This window comes from Athene cunicularia, assembly GCF_003259725.1.
Source record: "Athene cunicularia isolate RWA chromosome 2 unlocalized genomic scaffold, athCun1 chr2_part2, whole genome shotgun sequence".
NCBI lineage: Eukaryota > Metazoa > Chordata > Aves > Strigiformes > Strigidae > Athene > Athene cunicularia.
The window spans coordinates 2,596,146-2,614,805 of NW_020799096.1; the positions used below are offsets into that span (position 1 = coordinate 2,596,146).

At 36.9% G+C, this 18,660-nt stretch overlaps 1 protein-coding gene across 1 annotated transcript in view; it reads left to right on the top strand.

The window, feature by feature from the left end:
• The window catches only part of CUL1 (cullin 1), a 38,775-nt gene that overhangs the window by 18,781 nt on the left and 1,334 nt on the right, over positions 1-18,660 (top strand). Inside the window, exons 7-20 of the mRNA XM_026843958.1 lie at positions 847-1,009; positions 4,565-4,695; positions 7,513-7,620; positions 7,718-7,824; positions 8,982-9,030; positions 9,631-9,762; positions 10,308-10,425; positions 11,367-11,443; positions 12,210-12,341; positions 13,734-13,826; positions 15,114-15,161; positions 15,254-15,336; positions 16,822-16,927; positions 17,663-17,776. Of these exons, the coding sequence (XP_026699759.1) occupies positions 847-1,009; positions 4,565-4,695; positions 7,513-7,620; positions 7,718-7,824; positions 8,982-9,030; positions 9,631-9,762; positions 10,308-10,425; positions 11,367-11,443; positions 12,210-12,341; positions 13,734-13,826; positions 15,114-15,161; positions 15,254-15,336; positions 16,822-16,927; positions 17,663-17,776 (1,461 nt within the window). The remainder of the gene's footprint in view (positions 1-846; positions 1,010-4,564; positions 4,696-7,512; positions 7,621-7,717; positions 7,825-8,981; positions 9,031-9,630; positions 9,763-10,307; positions 10,426-11,366; positions 11,444-12,209; positions 12,342-13,733; positions 13,827-15,113; positions 15,162-15,253; positions 15,337-16,821; positions 16,928-17,662; positions 17,777-18,660) is intronic.

The following is an 18,660-nucleotide window of genomic DNA, read 5'->3' on the forward strand; positions in this document are numbered from 1 at the left end:
TAATATAATCTTAGTTGATATTCTGAAATATTGGAAAAATGCATTAACTTTATTTCCTTCTCTTGGTGATATTATTAATTTAAATAATTTGGACTGATAAAGTGCATATATCCCCTTAGTAATGTGCTGCAATTACAGATGGCTTGTAAAGTGAATCTTTAACACTTATGCAAACAAAATAGAGGTAATTGTTACATAAACAGCTTCAGTTTTACATTTTGGAATAAGTACTGTTTCTCGAGTGACATTTAGAATTTTGGTTTGTCAGGAAGATACGCATATGTAGGATTTCATATGCCAAATTAAATGCTAGTATAATTTAAATGACTGTAGATTATGGGAAGCTTTTCTGTGTAAGAATGTACATAAGAACATTCAAATAAATTTGTCATGGGCATACTGTTAAATTGTAGTTTTCTGCCTTTTAGTTCTGTGGAGGCATGAAACATATTCATGTTTGTCTTAAACAAAACTACCTCTGTAGCTGGAGAGCTTGCTGATGGTAAGACTGCCAGCATCTCATGTCAGCAGCTTTCTCTTTCTCTGACAGCAGATTTCCATCTGTAAACTTCTTATTCAGAAGCAACAGGAAAACAATCTTGCTGTGATTCTCCCCCTCATTTAAACATTATATAATATTATCATCAACATAAACATTGATTCCATGTGTAGATTATGATTCCCAGAAAAATAACGGCTTAAGTTAGCAGACCATAACATCACATTAATGAGAGGTTTGATTTTGTTGTTTTCCGGGTGAATTTACGAAATAGTCATGTGCTTTCTGCTGTTGGATTTCTGTTCTGCCTTCCATATAGGTTTCATGTTTATTATTCTGTTCTGTAGGCTGAAGCTCGCCTTCTTGAGGAACAGCGTAGAGTTCAGGTATATCTCCATGAAAGCACACAAGATGAGTTAGCACGAAAATGTGAGCAAGTACTTATTGAAAAACATCTGGAGATATTTCATACAGAGTTTCAGAATTTGTTGGATGCTGACAAAAATGAAGGTAAGGAGATTCAAACATTAGTTTTAGGCTTAGAGCTCCTCCCTGGTGATTTGTGAATTCTGGTGATAGCTAAATGGGATTTATTCAGGAATCAGATTGAGAGAAGATAAACACTAAACTGATTGACAAGCAGCTTTTGATTAAATTGGATATTGTCTCAAGAAGCCTATTCTGAACACAAATATTAAGGCAAAACAGCACTAATTTTGATTTCTCTTAACATGGCTGGAAGAGCTTCAAGAGCACTTGAGCCATCCTTCCAGCAGGAGCTGAAGCTTGCACAGGAGAGATGCAAGATGAAAAACAGGCCAGTAGTCTTACCAGCTGTTTCAGTTTAATCCATGGATCTGTCTGAGCCATCAGTGAGAATTTTAAAATCCAAGTTTGTCTAGAAGTATGTATAGGAAATGTTAAAAGAGAAGCAAACAAGGAGCTTCTAAAATATATAAAATACGCAAACATATAGACGACAAGGAAAGGGTGGAAATTATTATTTGGTGAGATAATTTTAGCTGTGAAAATAAGAGCCACTAATGGATCAAGTTTATACCTTCATAGAGAACACATTGAATAAAGACTTAAGTTCTATCTTTTAAGGGATTGTCAATTGTGTTGTTTTCTGTAAGCTTGTTCAGGAGGTAATGCTTAGCACAAAACAACAGTCAAAACTAGGGCCAGATAATTCCTGAGCATCGCACAGATGATAAGGACGACTGGTGTTTCTGATTTTTCCTAGTTGGGGGATTAATTAAAACTGTATAGGAATTCAAGGTAAGGCTCTATATCTGAAATAGTGCTCTAAAGAAAGTGACAGGATTTGAGTTACTGTGATTAAGTTATTATTGATGATACTGTTTGAGAGTTGGGAATTGCAACGACTGTCTCTTTATATATCAACCTTAAAAGAGCAACTATGAATAATTACTGTAATCATCATGTTGATAACTGAGATGCTTCAAAATAGAAAAAGGCAATTCAGCATGATTAGTAGGTCAGAAGTTAACCTGTTTCAAATGTAAACAGAAGACTTTTATCCTGTACTAGTATTTAAGAGTCAGATGTTGTAAACAAATTATTTACTCTGTAATTGGAAGAGATTTTGATACAGGTGTGTGTTGACTAGTAAAATGACTATAAATGTCTTCTGACAATAGAAACTGTAATAGCACAAATAAGAACATTTTCCTGGACTCAGGAGGCCTTCCCTGGCTTTTCTTTTTTCCTTTTACTTTATCAAGCTCATGGGCTATGTGAGCCTTTAATACAGTCACTTACCATAAGTGATGCAATTCTCTAAGTTTGTTGGGGTAAAAAAGGAAGAGTACCAACTTGTGTCTTGGGCACTGTCTTGGTATATGTCTTTGGTTTTACTTTCATATCAGTTATTTCTAAGATAATAAGGCATTTTTAAATGCCTGATTTTTTTTTTCTTCTTTTTCAAAATGTTTTCTTTTATGGGGCCTCATTTGTGCAAATTACAGTAGTTTCTGGCTCTCTTTAAGTTTCATGAAGTCTCAAGATTAGAAACATTAATTCTGAAAGGTTCTTTGAGAATTCATTCTCTAATCAGTTCACTCACAAATTTGTAATATACTAAAATAGCCTATGTAGACTATCCTAAAATTATAACAAAATTTTGCTCTTTATTAAAATCTTTATTGCTTTGCTTCTGAAAGTGCATTAGTTTTGAGGTCTTCCCATGTGAAGTACGTTAAGCACATTGTATTACAGGCCACTCCTGCTGGTGTTCTGTAACTCTTTAATCGCATTGTGCAACTAGTTATAAAGGTTGTGGGGCACATTGTCATGTGTTTCCTATAGTAATATACTGATGTGAATAGGTAATAATCATGTTTATTGGGAGCAGCCTGTAAATTATTTAGGTGGAGTTACTGTGTAAATCTTCTTTGAGGCTTTGTAGCATCTCTTCCATGTTTCACCAAATACAGACCTCCTGATAAACCAACCTGTGAACCCTTATTTGTGGGTAGGTCTAGCAGCAGCTTGTTAGATCTATGCATGGCATTATTTACCTACCATTTTTTCTAAAATTTCCTAGGTGAAAAACCAGCATTCTTACATTGTTATAAAAGCTTAACATCAGAATGCAGATGTGATTTTCAGAGAGAAAAAATGTTTGCTTTTCAAATCCAAAAGTTTAAGCTTGGTGAAGTTTTAAGGATTGGAAAGCATTATATTGCAATGAGTCTGAATAGAGGTGTTATCACTTCAGTATTTAAAGGCATCAAGTTCTGTGTGTGTTGTACTTCAGAGTTAGGTAGTGATACAGCTGCTTGATTGCTCTGTTTTAATTTAATCTGATAATCCTCAAGTGGTAATAAATTGCTCATAAGCCCCTCAGAGAATTTCTTACAGAAGAGCTGCATGCCACTGACAACCTTAAGATGGATTCAACAAGGTGAAATATCCTCTTAGTGTACAGTAACTGATTTGGATGTTTACTGTTTCACTTGAGTGCCTGTTCAAGTGAGGGCAAGATTATAAGGGTAACTAGTGTGTTTGTGTACCTGGTTTATAGCCATATTAAAGTTTGCTTTTTTAATTTATTCTTTTTTTTAAAAAGTTCTGTACTCAAAAAGTACAAAGCATCTGCCCTGTTGAAAATGAGTAATAAAATCAAAACCCTCTTCAGTATTAGACTTTCCAAAATTACTGATTGATTTTTGGAAAGTCTTGGCTGAAAACTGATGAGATTTTATTACGAAGCTTTAACATGTGTGAAATTACATTGAATCTGTGTTTACCTTTTTTAGTTTTGCTTCATGGTAATGCTTTTTTTCTTCTTTGAGATACAGATATTTCTACTGGTAATCAGCTACTTAAACTGAAACATGATAAACGAGATTTTCTCCACTAAAGCACTGTCAGTAACGATGTCTCTTAAAAAAAACATTATCTGCTAAGATCCTATCAGTATGTAACATTTTTGCCTTAACTTTCCAGCTGTTACCACTGATGCTGTCCCAAGTAGAAGTGTTAATATACAAAAGGCTACAGGTGCTGTTAGATTGCTGAGAACTGTCCTGTTCAGAATAAGATTTAATGGACAGTGGCCAGCTGGCAAATGTTGTACTCTTAGCACAGCCAGCAGTTACACTAATGACAGTCCTAATTCATGGTAACACTTCAAAACTTCATCTAAGTAAGAGGGGTTTAACTCAATTTTTAAATCATTGCACCTATTTAAATTTATGAAAACTAGAAATCAAAATTAAATATATTTCTGTAGTCGAAGTAATTTTTTTTTTCTTGAGGTTTATGTAGCACTGTAAAGGTAAAACAGATCTTAATATTTAAGAGGTTGTTTTCTCTTTAACTAGTCCTAGCTTTCCAAGTCAGTGCAAAGTTTTGCCATACTGTATAATTTTCTGCTGTAGTTTTTTCTGGCTTTTTACAGGAGCAATTGCACATATGTTTTCATTGATGATGGATGTTTAACTCCTATTGGCAGTTTGGAAATGAGACTTTGGAGTCATAGCTACTAAAAATGGGAGATGTTGACTTTCCTTTTTTTTTTTTTTTTTAACTCCCCAGATTTGGGACGCATGTATAACCTTGTATCTCGAATCCAGGATGGCCTTGGAGAGCTGAAAAAACTTTTGGAAACCCACATTCATAATCAGGGTCTAGCTGCAATTGAGAAATGTGGAGAAGCTGCTCTAAATGCAAGTATCCCATCAAAATAAGTCTGTGTGTGGTTGCTGCTAGAGTTACATTAGAGGAGGGTAAATGCTTCCTGATATTTCCAGTTTGCTTGTTTTCCCTCTCACTGATTTAATTTGTGAGGATTAGGCAATTCTCAAATGTTGGTAGTAGGCTTAAAACAACAGTCATATCACTGTTACTACTCTTTGAGCTTTTGTTTGTGGGTTGTTTTGGTTTGGGGTGGTTTTTTTTTGAGGGTAGTGGGGGGTGGTGTTCCTTCTGAGTTTTTACCCTCTGTCAGATGTCAAGCTGCTTGGAAAACTGCCTGTGTAAATACAACATCCTGCACTTATACCTGAAAGTCCACTATTTCAAGAAGCATTATCTCCAGTGGACTGTATTTTATTTCATTTCATCATCTTCTAGACTTATGACCTGAGTCAATGAGATGAGACAGTGTGGAAAAATATTCTGTTGGGTTTAATTTTTTTGGTGAATGGGTTTATTTGGAAACTCATGAGAAATGGAAAAGAGGAAGAGCTAACTGAAATGGTTGGTCACAAAATAAGGAGCAGGTCAGATCTTCTGCAATGCTGTCATCATTTAGCCATATAATTGGCTTTCTTGATTTTACCCTATAATTCTAATTTCAGATTTAATTTTGTATTGCTTAGGGTTGAATCTTGGCAACATGAAGTTCTTTAAACCCTTAGCTAACCTTTTGGAAGATGGACAACATGACATTTTCTAGAAAAAAATAGTAGAATAAAACACTGCACAAAGCAAAATTAGGATAGAATACAGATTCTGGTAAAAAAAATAGGGTGTAACTTTGATTTTTTTTTTTTTTTTTTTTTTTTTTTGTTCTTGGCCTTAGAAATTCTTGAAATAGCTTCATAGTATTAATCATTAAAGCAGTAATCTGTAGTGACTACATGGAGAACAGGAAAAACTTTTTAGCACAGATTAAAATTTTGTACACTTGTATAGTGTCTTTTGGTCACTTCTGCAGTTTTAAGTGTGTAGCTTTTTAGAAGTGTTAATCTTTTATGAATCGTGAAGGCAAGTTCAGGAATCTTCAGCTTCATTTGTAGACAGTCACCTTAAATGTTGAAATCGGATGTTCTTAATGGCTGACACATCCCCCTAGTGGCCATCACTCTTGGGTTTCTTTGTACTTAGGCCTTGAAAAATTTCCCAGAAAAATGAAAGCTCTTTCTCCAGCAATTAGTTCATCTTTGAGAGAGGGGAAGCCTGAGATTTGTATGTGTTAGTTCTTTTGACTCCACGATTACAATACTCTTCCCGATCATCACACTTTTTCTTGTTTCTTCATCTTTCCCTTAGATTCCTTTTCTTTTTCCACCCATTTGTTCTTCATTTTCCTAACAGTATCTCTGGCTGTCTCCCTCAGGAACCATCATTGCCTCTGTATCACACTTAGGTAGGACTGATTCTGCCTAAACAGATTATCAGCTGAGCAAATGCTTCTCAGTTTTTCTGTAGTCAGTGGAGAGAAGTAGTCATACCAGCTTGACTCATCTGACCTATTTTAGATTTTTATTGCAGAATGAGTTGTGCTCTAGACTTCATTAACTATATTAACAAGACTGCTCTTTAGTCGGAAGATTACTGATTTTTGTGCCTTTTGGTTTGGGTTTTTTTGGAGTCCTTGTAATCACTAGACACCTTTCTAAATGTCCTTCAAGTCTACTTGAATTTCTTGTCTGGGAGGTTCTCAGTAATCTCAGTTCTTTATCTTAAGCATGGCATTACATCGGTGGTCCACATAGTCTGTGTCTGTCTTCAGTGGCAACAGAAATGTTTTTCAGGATCCTGATACAACCCTGCCTGCCTCTTGCCATTTGTTGCCAGCTTCCAAAGCTTTTACAGTAGGAATGTTATGGAGTACCTCCATGCACAGCCCTTTTTATTTATGGACCTGTTGTCCATGAGTTTGTCTAATCTGTTCTTGAACCTGCTGATACTATCTGCTTCCAACAACCTCCTGTGACGGCAAGTTCCAGAAGTCCACTACCTTATATGTAAAGATGTTCTTTATTTTATCAGTCATCAAGTGCCCAGTAGTTATAAAATGTGGCTTTTAGTGATCTTTTCAGTCCTCCTTCTGATCTTGTAAATCTTGGTCATAGGCCCTTTCAAAAGACTTCTAGCCTTCTTAATCTGTGGTACAGTAGCTTCCCAGTCTGCCTAGTGTTCTAGTTGCCTTTCACTGTTCCTACTCTGATGCCACTCTGTCTTTACTGACATGCAGAGATCAGTACTTGCACCTAGGACACAGTCTGTGAGCTTCATAAACTTGATGTTTATTGGCATTTGGCTGCCACTAGGTGTTGAGTGGATAATTTTTAAGAACTGTCAACAATGACTGAGGTCTCTGTACTAAGTTGTGCCAATTGGGGATACACCTGTTATGTTCATACTACAGAGGTTTATTTAAGGGCTTTTTCTAGAACAGTTGCCATTTTATGATTGTCCAGCTCTCTCAGGTCTGTTTCAAATCAAGCTTATGTCTCTGAAAATGTCCTTCTTGGGAGTGTTTGCAGTGGTTAAGTTGTTTTGTTTCCTTTTGTACTATATAATGTAGTACATTCTGCACTCTGATTGCTGGAAATGAAAGTTTGTGTTAATGTAAATCAGTTCTGGACATAGGACCTAAACTAGTCTGGATACTATTTTACTTTTAAAATATTTTCTAATACTTTATGGACTTTCCCCACAAAAATTTGCTTAGGCCGATGAGTAGATCCATTTCGGAGGAAGTAGAAAGCAGAAAGTCAATGGGTTGCAAAAACCAATCTCTCTTTATTTTGCAGGATCCAAAAATGTATGTACAGACAGTGTTGGATGTCCATAAAAAGTACAATGCTTTAGTCATGTCTGCATTCAACAATGATGCTGGCTTTGTGGCTGCACTAGACAAAGTAAGTATATATAGCGGCATAAGGTGAATGCCTTTTTTTTTTTTTTTCTATTCATTATTTTGTCTCCCAAAATTTCACTGTCTTTTGTGATTTATAGGCTTGTGGTCGATTTATAAATAATAATGCAGTGACAAAAATGGCTCAGTCATCTAGTAAATCCCCAGAGCTACTGGCACGATACTGTGACTCTTTACTAAAGAAAAGGTACGTCTTCGGAGACAAATTATTATTTGAGGCTGACTTTTGTTTTAAAAGGTTTTAGCATATGAAGTTTTTTATTGTGTCTTCAGAAAGAGAACTTAACATTTCAGGAAAAACTAATTATACTAAATTTTGAGTATAAAAATTTCAGTAGGGCTGTTCCTAAAGATTATATGGAGTTTACTTTTATTTTTTTAAAGAAGAGGGGGGAAAATAATAAAAAATCTGTGGTCTTTCTTTCCTTATAGGAAACTAAGTCCTAATTTTTTATTAAAACAGAAGGGTTTTTGGGGGGGAAGGGAGTGTCCCCCAAATTTGAGTTGTTAACATGTTGTAAAGAAGAGACACACGTTCCATTTTATTTTTCCATTAAAATTCTTGCTTTCCTCCTGTTTTCTCTATATATTCTTCCATCTGGGCAGAAATTGAGGAGGACAAAAACTGCTTTCTAATCTCCCATGGTTCGTAATTTAATTAAGGTATTTGGCTTCAAATGATTCAGCAGCTCATACACTGAGTTGGTATCGGTTCAGTTCTTGCTGGATTGGTGTCAGTTTTGTCACTGGCAACTTTTTCTAGATGTTTTGGGTGAGGAAAAAACCCACCACCAAACAATCCAAAACCAGAACAACTTGCTCACTCTTCCCTTCCTCATCCCCTCCTTCCTTCAGCAAAGGATTTATTTTCCCCTTAAAAATACTAGCTTTCTGCAGGGTAGATTTTGGATATGCCTGATGGACAAGCTTGATATGAAAGAAAACTGTGGGACCACCCGAGCTCTCATCCAGTCAAGACCCAGCTCTACGAGCTGGTTTCTTTCCACTGTACTAAGATAGTATTTGTCAGCAGAAAAAAGGCAGGAAAAGAGAGATCTATGTTTAAGCTCATAAAGCCTGAGAAGTACCGGCCTATCAGGAAGTCCTGAGCAATTCGTGGTCCAGGACTTCAATCTATTATTTAAAATCACATACTTCAGAATTGCTTTCATATGGAGTAGTGAAGAGAACTGTTCATTTCATTGCACTATTTCCTCTCTGAAGAATCTTTGATCCCAGAACTCAATCTGTGTTCCTTTATTTATGAAATTTCTATATACATCCATATGTTGTTTTAATTTGGCAGTTTTGGGACTCATTAAAAATGCACTTCTTTAATTGCAGTTCAAAGAATCCAGAAGAAGCAGAATTGGAAGATACACTCAATCAAGTGGTAAGATGTCTATAAATACATCTCTTCTGTGTAAGCTTTGACAAGTTAGTAATATTCGATTGTCATACAAGTCAGATGAGAGAAAACCTTTTATTTTTTATGTTTGATTTCATTACTTAGTATTTCAGCTCTTCAGTAATAATCTTCATTTTTGTGTGGCTTGTTGGTTATTTTTTGTTTTAATTAAAAAAAAGCCCTTTGCAGCAGATTTAAAGTGGCTAAATGGGATTTATGTTTTTACTTCATTTTTATATACATATGTGTATAATTTCTACAATATATTTTTTTATAATTACATATACGTACTACATAGTTATTCATACATAAGGCTGTACATGTGGAATATACAGTTAATGTGTTTAAAATAGAATCCACATTTAAAACAAAAACACACTACTGCTACCCTGCACCCTCAAAAAAAACCCACAACCCAAACCAAAAAACAACCACATAAAAAAAAAACCACCCGAAAAAACCCAACCCAAACAAAAATCCCTGGACTTAAAAATTTAAGTGCGAATTAAGTAGCTACTGCTATAGCTTTTTCAAGACAAATGCTGATTTTTTTTTTTTTTCATTAAATTATCTTGGCTTTTCCAGATGGTTGTCTTCAAGTACATTGAAGATAAAGATGTGTTTCAAAAATTTTATGCCAAAATGCTGGCAAAAAGACTTGTACATCAGAACAGTGCTAGTGATGATGCTGAAGCAAGCATGATCTCTAAACTAAAAGTGAGTATTCCATGACTCTCCCATGATCTGCCATCTTTCAGGTCCTCAGCCTGCCTTGGAGAGCATTCATGTATGTCCTTTCATTTCAATATTTTATGTACAGTAGAAAAATACACAATCTAGTTTGGTGGTTTTGTTGTTTTGGGGTTTTTTTTTACCTCCATGGAGCTTGTAGTGCATGTCTGTCCACTGGAGTTAAGATGGGAGTTAAACTTAATTATTCTTACTCAGATGACTGACATGGATATAATTATCCAGGGGAATGACTGCTGAAAAGTTGCATAATTTCATTAACTCTTGTTCATTCAGGGTCAAACAAAAGACAATCTAATACTCTTCTCATTATGTGTGTTGCTTCATTTTTAAACAAAATTTTCTTCAGTTTTTGATGACAGTTAAAGAGCATGTCTAGTTGGGATTGGTACTTTGAGTAAGGGAAATACTGAACTTTGTACATCTTAAGAAAATAGGTTCCAATGCTTTGTTATTCTCATTTTCCAATGTCAAAAGTGTCTTGCTGACATATCTGTGCTTTTAAAATACAGCAAGCTTGTGGTTTTGAGTATACCTCCAAGCTGCAGCGGATGTTCCAAGATATTGGTGTAAGCAAGGACTTGAATGAGCAATTTAAAAAGCACCTGACCAATTCAGAACCATTAGATTGTAAGTAATACATTTACCTAAGTTACTGTTGAGTAGTTTTAGCTTCATCTTATTTCTACAGAGCTAACTATACAAGGGAAATAATTGATTTAGACATCATACCCCCAGAATTAGAATTTGTATTATTTTGGCCAAGATAGATAAGATTTTTAAATTAGCATTTTAGGTCTGTACTTTGTCTTCTAATAGCACTTTATATCTTCTGTTATGGGTAGCCTCCTCCTGATTTTGCAGCTAATTTTTAGGTATGTAACTAAATTAAGTTGAATCCTGTCTCCTTTTTTTGATTGAGAAGGTGTTTTTTGTTTAAACAGTTGATTTTGAGCACAACATGACTTAAGTTCATACTTGTGTAAAAGGAAAAAAGGGTATTGTGGTTCTAGGTGGTTAGCCCTAAGACTTAAAGAAATATTTTTTTTTTCATTGAAGCACATTGAAACAAGTTCTTTAAAGAATTGATAATTATTTGTTGGATTACATTTGGAGTTGTATGTTGTCAGGCCTAGATTTCACTTAGTTTTTGTATTATTTTAGCCCCAAATGCCTTTAAAGTATGTGAAATGTTTATTCTTGCAGTTGTGTGCTGTGATGAGTTTTGGTTACACATAAAAATGAACACTTGAAATTTTTACACTTGCATGTTAAAAGAGAAGTCCATTATGAGGATAGAAACAGGGTAATAACTTCTACGGATGAGAGGCAGTTGAGTGACTGTCACAGTAAATTTAAAACTCTCCCAACTGCAGCAACATCTCACGTGAATTCTTTTGGTTTATGGTCGGAATAAGAAAAAATAGATATACTTAATGATTTTTCACCATGTTAGTCTGAGCAAAATGCAGAACCATTTCTTATTTGTGTTAGAACTGGGACTGCATGTTTGAAGGAGGGGGAGGGATCAAGGAGGATAACACAGCTCAGCCTCTTCCCTTCTCTTCCAGTGGATTTCAGCATCCAGGTGCTGAGTTCTGGATCGTGGCCGTTCCAGCAGTCCTGCACATTTGCTCTGCCTTCTGAGGTGAGGCTCTCGCACGCGGTTCGTCCCAACGTGGAATGATCACGCGAGAAATTTGTTTTACGAGGCTGGTGTCTCCTCCTGTTTTGTTGTGTGTCAGAGAGGAATGGAAATGTATCTGGTATTTGCCTATTTGGCTGGAGTATATTTGGAACAAGATAAGTGAGTAAGGTAGTAGGAGGAAACTGTGTGAAATACTTAACTGTTTTCTCCTGTGGAAAGACCCTGGTTAATGAATCTTCAAAACATCCAACAGTAACTGAAGCAAATCTTTGTTAGTCTATTTTTCTGTGTATACTTTTATTTAAGAAAAATATTTCTCCCTGTTGCTTTGGCTTTGTCCAGTAAAATCTTTAGATATCAGAATCATTAGTTTTTTGTTGAGTGCTTATCCAGGAGAGACAAGACAGGAATAATTAACATGAGAAATAAGTTTTAACTGCTGTTACCTGGGGGATGGAAGGTTGTTAAAAGAAATCACCTTTCTAGCCTTGCTTAATGTATCCAGTAAGGAAGAATGGAACTTCAATACAAACCTAAATAAGCATCTTTAATGACATTTTAAAGGGGACACTTGTAACAAAGGGAAGTTTTCATCCAGTCTGAAAAATTTGAATACTTTGTATTTCTGTTTGTCATATTCAGACAACATGGCAGCTGAGGCTGATCAGATTTGACTCTCCTTTGTTGATTCCAGAGCACGTACTAGTAATGGTAAATGAAGGTAAATAGTATTCTTTATTTATCTGTTGTTGTTGTTTTTATACAGTTAGAACGGAGCTATCAGAGATTTACTGCATTTTATGCCAGTCGCCATAGTGGAAGAAAATTAACATGGTTGTATCAGCTGTCCAAAGGGGAATTGGTTACCAACTGTTTCAAAAACAGATACACGTTACAGGTAAGAATAACATCATGCCAGTAGGAACACTTGGTGGTGATTGCATCCAGAGGACGGGATGCAGCTGATGGTTTAAAAGACACGTGTTCACGCTCTGCTCCACTGCTCTTGCCTTATCTGGATGACCTGCTTAGTCTCTTTACTCCTCATTTGGATAATTGCTCTTCTGTACTTTAAAGGACCATTGTGCAGATAAATGTGTTTAAAATGGTGAAGTATGTAGATGTTGAAGTAGTGGAGTTCATGTGAATACCTGTGCCTGCACACAGGTCGATGGTATCATAGACGATATCATGAATTGAGCATTATATATTGTATTTGATTTGTATGTCAAAATACTAATTAACAGTATGTAATGATATATCACATTACAATTAAGTATTTTAAATCATTCAGTTCCTTAATTGGGGGAGGAGTGTGTGTACGTAATATGTATATACACACATATATGTTTAGCTACTATTTATGATGCTCCCATGCATTCATTAACTTTATTCCTGTGAATAATACTACTGACTTTATTTAAAGCAAAGCACAGATGCAAGACCTGATGGCTACAGATCTGTGTCTTACTGAAGCGAACATAAATGTTAGCCCTCCCCAGATGGTTGTTGGTGTTATGATTAATAGAACCTTTTATTATATGTTTGATCTATTTATTGTACTGATACTTAAGATCTATGTTTAAAAGAAAATTGACTTAGAAAAGGAAATGCATTACTTGTGGTCTAAGCAGGTGTTGAACTGGGTTGTGTGAGACCTCTTTGTGTAAGATCTCATGCTGCTTATGCTTTCCTGTCTGCTTTCTCTAAAAAAGTAGACAGAGGAGGGGAGTTCGCAACAGTGAGAAGAAACAAGATAATCTCAGACTTTGAACTTGTCATCAACATATGTTAACCCTGTGGTGGTAGACGTGAATAAGCCACTGATAGCTGCCTTGGTTATAAATTTGGTTTCATTATTCTGTGGAGTTGGGAGGACTGTGAGGATGAATACAGTATTCTGTGTAGGTTTTAATGAAGATAAAATGGTAGGAATCAGGGAGTGACAGAGGAAAATAATTTAAAATTATATTAGCAAATAGAAAGATAAGACTTTGACACCATAATAGAAGATTTGATAAAGTGTTTGCTACTAGTTAAATGATCATAATCCTGGGGTTTATGTTTAGATAATGCTGGAATGTAGAGTTCTGGTTGTCTAAGTAACATCAGATTTTTCTGTATTGTGTAATGATGACCACTAGTTAGCTGTTCCCTGTTGTCCAGATACTCCAGTATATGTATTTAACTTGTGAATTTCAGGCTGTTCAAATGCGGAAAAAATGTTTGTCCATTCTCATTCTCTGATTCCCACCCTCTCCCCTTCATTCTCTCTTTTTGGATCTGTTAGGCATCCACATTCCAGATGGCCATTTTACTGCAGTACAACACAGAAGATGCCTATACTGTGCAGCAGCTGACAGACAGCACTCAAATAAAAATGGTAGTGACTTTGCACATGTTACCACACTCTTGTGAACAAACCTTTTGATCTTCAGGACTCTTCCTGCTCTCATAAAACATCGGGATTAGACATGCTTGAAGCCAGAGTCCATTTCTGTCCTGAAGGAGCCACATGTGCTCTATCCTTGGTCAACTTACTTCCCTGGTTTACTTTCCTATAACCATAACTGCCTAGTCTTTTGATGACTCTTAGTGTGTATATCCTCCTGTTCCTGCTGAGCTCTGGTAGTAAGTTTTCAGGGGTTCACTACGTAAATTGTAATATTGAAAGACAACATTCTAGGAAATTCAGTTTTCCTGAAGTGATTGATGTGTGCATCTGTTTTTCTTTACATCTCAAGGCTTATATACATCAACATAGTAAAGTCTGCAGTTTCGTTGGTTTGCTCTCTCTTGTGGAAAAATTTTCCTCCTTTTCTTTCTAAGTAGATTTTATGGCCCACAGTTTTATTTGGCAGCTGTGTCCTTTACTAGTAGATTTGAATCAAGCCTGTTGGGACTTCTGGAAAGTTAGACAATGCCTAGTCAGATCTTTATTTTTAGAAATGCATATCTTGAAATTTCCTCCTGCTGCTGGTTTAGAGCAAACTCAGAAGTCTTAATGGGGTTGCCGCTTACTATAGATGTTTGCTTGCAGATATATAGACATATATATTTATTTATGTAAAGTAAATATTTGGCCCAAATTATGGTTGGACCAGAATAAAACTCTTTCTACAGTTGAAAATTAACTGCATGAAACCCAGATGATTTTCACTGTGGTAAAATAGCAGCTTTGCGAGCCTGCACAGGACACTGAGGGTGGTGTAGCCACCTGGGTGACCAACCAGCGACAGTAACCAGAACAGATCCCTCATGTAAGCAAGAAAGGAAAAATATGTTCATCAGAAAGCAGAGGGTGCTCGCTTTCTGAGGTTTAAGCTTGCCAGGGTATCTATATTTGCATGGTTTGGGAAAAATTTATTTCTTATGCTTATAAATCTGCTTGCAAAATAGCTCCTAAAACAGCAACTGGAAAGATCTGTTGTTTGGATCTTTTAGTCTTTCTAAAAAATTTGATGTTATTTGGCCGACTGCAAGGAGAATATGTGCTAATACCCATTTCTGTGTAGTACATTTTTACTGCTTTTTTTTTTTTTTTTACTCATTTTGCAGTGTTCTGCACTCACTGGTTCTTAGTCTAAATATGTGAATTATTGCTGAAGTATTTTAAGTTAGAGAAAGGTGCTGTCTGTCTGCACTGATAAAATTTTCTGTAATTTTGTAGGATATCTTGGCACAAGTTCTCCAGATACTGTTGAAATCAAAATTACTTGTAAGTACTCTTGGTTTTTTTTATAGCTTGCTCAACATTCAGCAAAATGTATTAATGAATATTTATTTGTTTATTTTATTTATTTCTTGCAGGTTTTGGAAGATGAAAATGCCAATGTTGATGAGGTGGAGTTAAAACCAGATACATTAATAAAACTGTTTCTTGGTTATAAAAAGTAAGGAAAAACTTCAGCAGCATACATCACTTGTGTATTATGGGTAGCATCCTCTCTCTCTGCTTTCAAAATTGGGTAAAACCTAATATACCTGGGATGAAAGCTCCAGGATTCAAGTGCCAATTCAAATAGAGATCCAGCATGTACCAGTTTTAAAGGAGAGGGTTGGCTATTAGGGGGATGGGTAAGATTTCAGCTACCCAACTTTGGACTTTGTCCTTTTTGTTCCTTGATTCTTGTCTAATTTATTTCTGGTAAGAAATTGTGCTGGTTTTTACCGAGGTGAATGACTTGCATGTGCTCAGAAAAATACATTATATTTTATAAGGTTACGGTAGCGTGCAGTGAGAAGCAAAGGTCAAAGTCTTAAATGTTCATCCACTAGAGATAACATGAGAAGATCAGCAGGCTCATTTTTGAACTTCAGAGTGTACAGTGATTTGAGAACTTAATAAACATGATTTTCAGTAGTTTTTATTACCTACTTTAACCAGTGTTGATTTCAACGTTCATGTATTTTAAGATGTTTACAGTACTGTGGTGACCTTTTATCATGCTTACCAGAGCATAGATGTAAACACACATAAATTCAGTGAGGAGTTCAGTACTTCCTGATGATAGTATCTCAAGTGAAAGAAACATTTTTAAGCCTTTCCTTGTACCTCACCTTTTATCTACTTTCTTCCCTCCTTGACCAATAATTAAAGCTTTGAGAATTCATGGTCAGTGACGTTAATGCAGTGATGGAAACAGCTCAGTGTTGCTGCACGGTGCGGCTCGGTGGTTCCCAATTTATGATGCACAAGACTATGCCAAATAAATGTCAGATCCCCTCTCCAATGCAGCGTTCCCAGTGCAGCCAACAGGCTGAGCACTGCCCAGTGCTCCGTGGTGCCCTGGTGTTGAGGCTCCTTTGCCACTTGTGACACAGCACTGCCTCTTGAGAGCGGTCATGCCTGGCAGCAGGCTCAACCAAGCACAACCGTGGGCACCGGGCAGCGTGTGTAAGAAAGGCAGAATTCAGTTTTACAGAACAAATGGATTTCTCCACATTATGGTCAGAGTCCAATCTGTAAGGTGATTCTGTTTCCACTGACTTTCTTTGCCCTGTTCACTGACTTCTTACTAAACATAAAAATATTTCAAATATAGGGTAATTGTACAAAGATAATTTGACCTAACAGATCACTAGGTTGGATTCAATAAGTCATGAAATACACAAACGACCACCAAAAAGGTATTTTGTCTTTTTGGTTGGTTGCAATTTTTTTGTTTGTTTGGCATTTGGTTTTGTTTGTTTGGGTTTTTTTTAAACTTCAGTTAGATCATCTAAAACTTTCAGAAGTACCAAAGTTCCCTTTTATTGTAAAGTAATTGTGGTAGTGTGGATTTTACTTTGGAGTTGGGTTTTGTTTGGGGGTTTTGGGGTGCGGGTGGTTGTTTTTGTTTTTAAACAAGCTAATTGTTTTATTGGTTTCTTTACAGCAAAAAATTAAGAGTAAACATCAATGTGCCAATGAAGACTGAACAGAAGCAGGAACAAGAAACTACACACAAAAATATAGAGGAGGATAGGAAACTACTGATTCAGGTGACTTGTTTTGCAGAATGTTGCCATGCTATGAACTTAGAATTCCAGCTTTGTAATCCTTTAGTGAAGCTTAGCATGGGGTTTTCTTAAGTTTTATTAAAAGATAGCGTGCCCTTGCAGTGCACTGTGGTGGAGCTAAAAATGTATTTACAGTGCTCTTAAAGGTGATGGGAGTCTGTAATAGAAAATGTAGAAAGGCAGGATAGGACCCTCCTTCACGTTTGTTCTAACGTCATGTTGATGAGCGTTCGGGTGCCATGGATGCACACGCACACCAGACCTCTGTCCTGGGTGAAAACTAGTAATATCTAAGTAGTATGGACTTGGGGTGTTTTTCTATCATTTGGAATCCACTTGAGACGCACAGGGGCAGGAGAAGGAAATACAAATATGCTACTAATTGTGTCACAGTAGGGTTAAATATCTAAAGAATCTAAAGGCTTTCTGTTACACAAGGAGCTTCATGTTGCTCTTAGTCTCTGACCATAAGCAGAGTAGTTCTTAAAATTCCTGTCAAAACTACTTCTGATGACTGCACGCTATGTAGAATCTGAGTCCTTAAAGCCTGCATGAGTAACTGATGCTTGTAGGCAAGCTTCTCCCCAGCTGGTGCTCAGGTTTGCAGTGGTGATGCTTCTGCGCTAGCAGATGTAGTCTGCTGGGGAAGTAACATGGCTTCATCCAGAAGGACAAGGAGTTTGCTCCTAAGCTCACTTTTCTGCCTTTGCTGTGCAGGCTGCTATTGTGAGAATCATGAAAATGAGGAAGGTTTTAAAACACCAGCAACTGCTTGGAGAAGTGCTAACACAGCTGTCCTCGAGATTCAAGCCACGAGTTCCAGTAATTAAGGTATGTGAGAACCACGTTTCTGAACCTGTTTTCCAGGAGGTGAGGAGGATATATATAGACAAAACACACACTTCTGAACTAAAAAGGGAAGCTAAGGAGATGGGATGGGTAAGGACAGATTTTAGGAGTTGGAAATGAGTAGGAAATATTTTAACCAGAAGTATTCATAGAACCAGAATGGTTTGGGTTGGAAGGGACCTCATAGACCATCTAGTCCCAACCCCCCTGCCCTGGGCAGGGACACCTTCCACTAGCCCAGGTTGCCCAAAGCCCCGTCCAACCTGGCCTTGAACACTGCTAGGGAGGGGGCAGCCACAGCTGCTCTGGGAAACCTCTGCCAGTGTCTCACCTCCCTCACAGTAAAAAAACTTCCTTATATTTAATCTAAACCTCCCCTCCCTCAGCTTCCACTCACTACCCCTCATCCTGTCATTACAGTCCCTTGTAAAAAATCCCTCCCCAGCCTTCTTGTAGGCGCCCTTCAGGTACTGGGAGGCTGCTCTAAGGTCTCCCTGAAGCTGTCTCTTCTCCAGGCTGAACACCCCCAACGCTCTCAGCCTGTCCTCACAGGAGAGGTGTTCCAGCTCTCTGATTATCTTGGTAGCCCTCCTCTGGACTCGTTATAACAGTTCTATATTCTTCTTGTATTGGAGGCTCCAGAGCTGGACACAACACTCCAGGTGGGGTGTCACAAGGGCAGAGTAGAGGGGCAGAATCCCCTCCCTCAACTTACAGGCCACACTTTTTGATGCAGCCCAGAATCTGGTTGGCTTTTTGGGCTGCAAACACACACTGTTGGCTCATGTTGATCTCATCATCCACCAACATGCCCAAGTCCTTCTCCCCAGGACTGTTCTTATTCCACTTATTACCCAAAAATACTG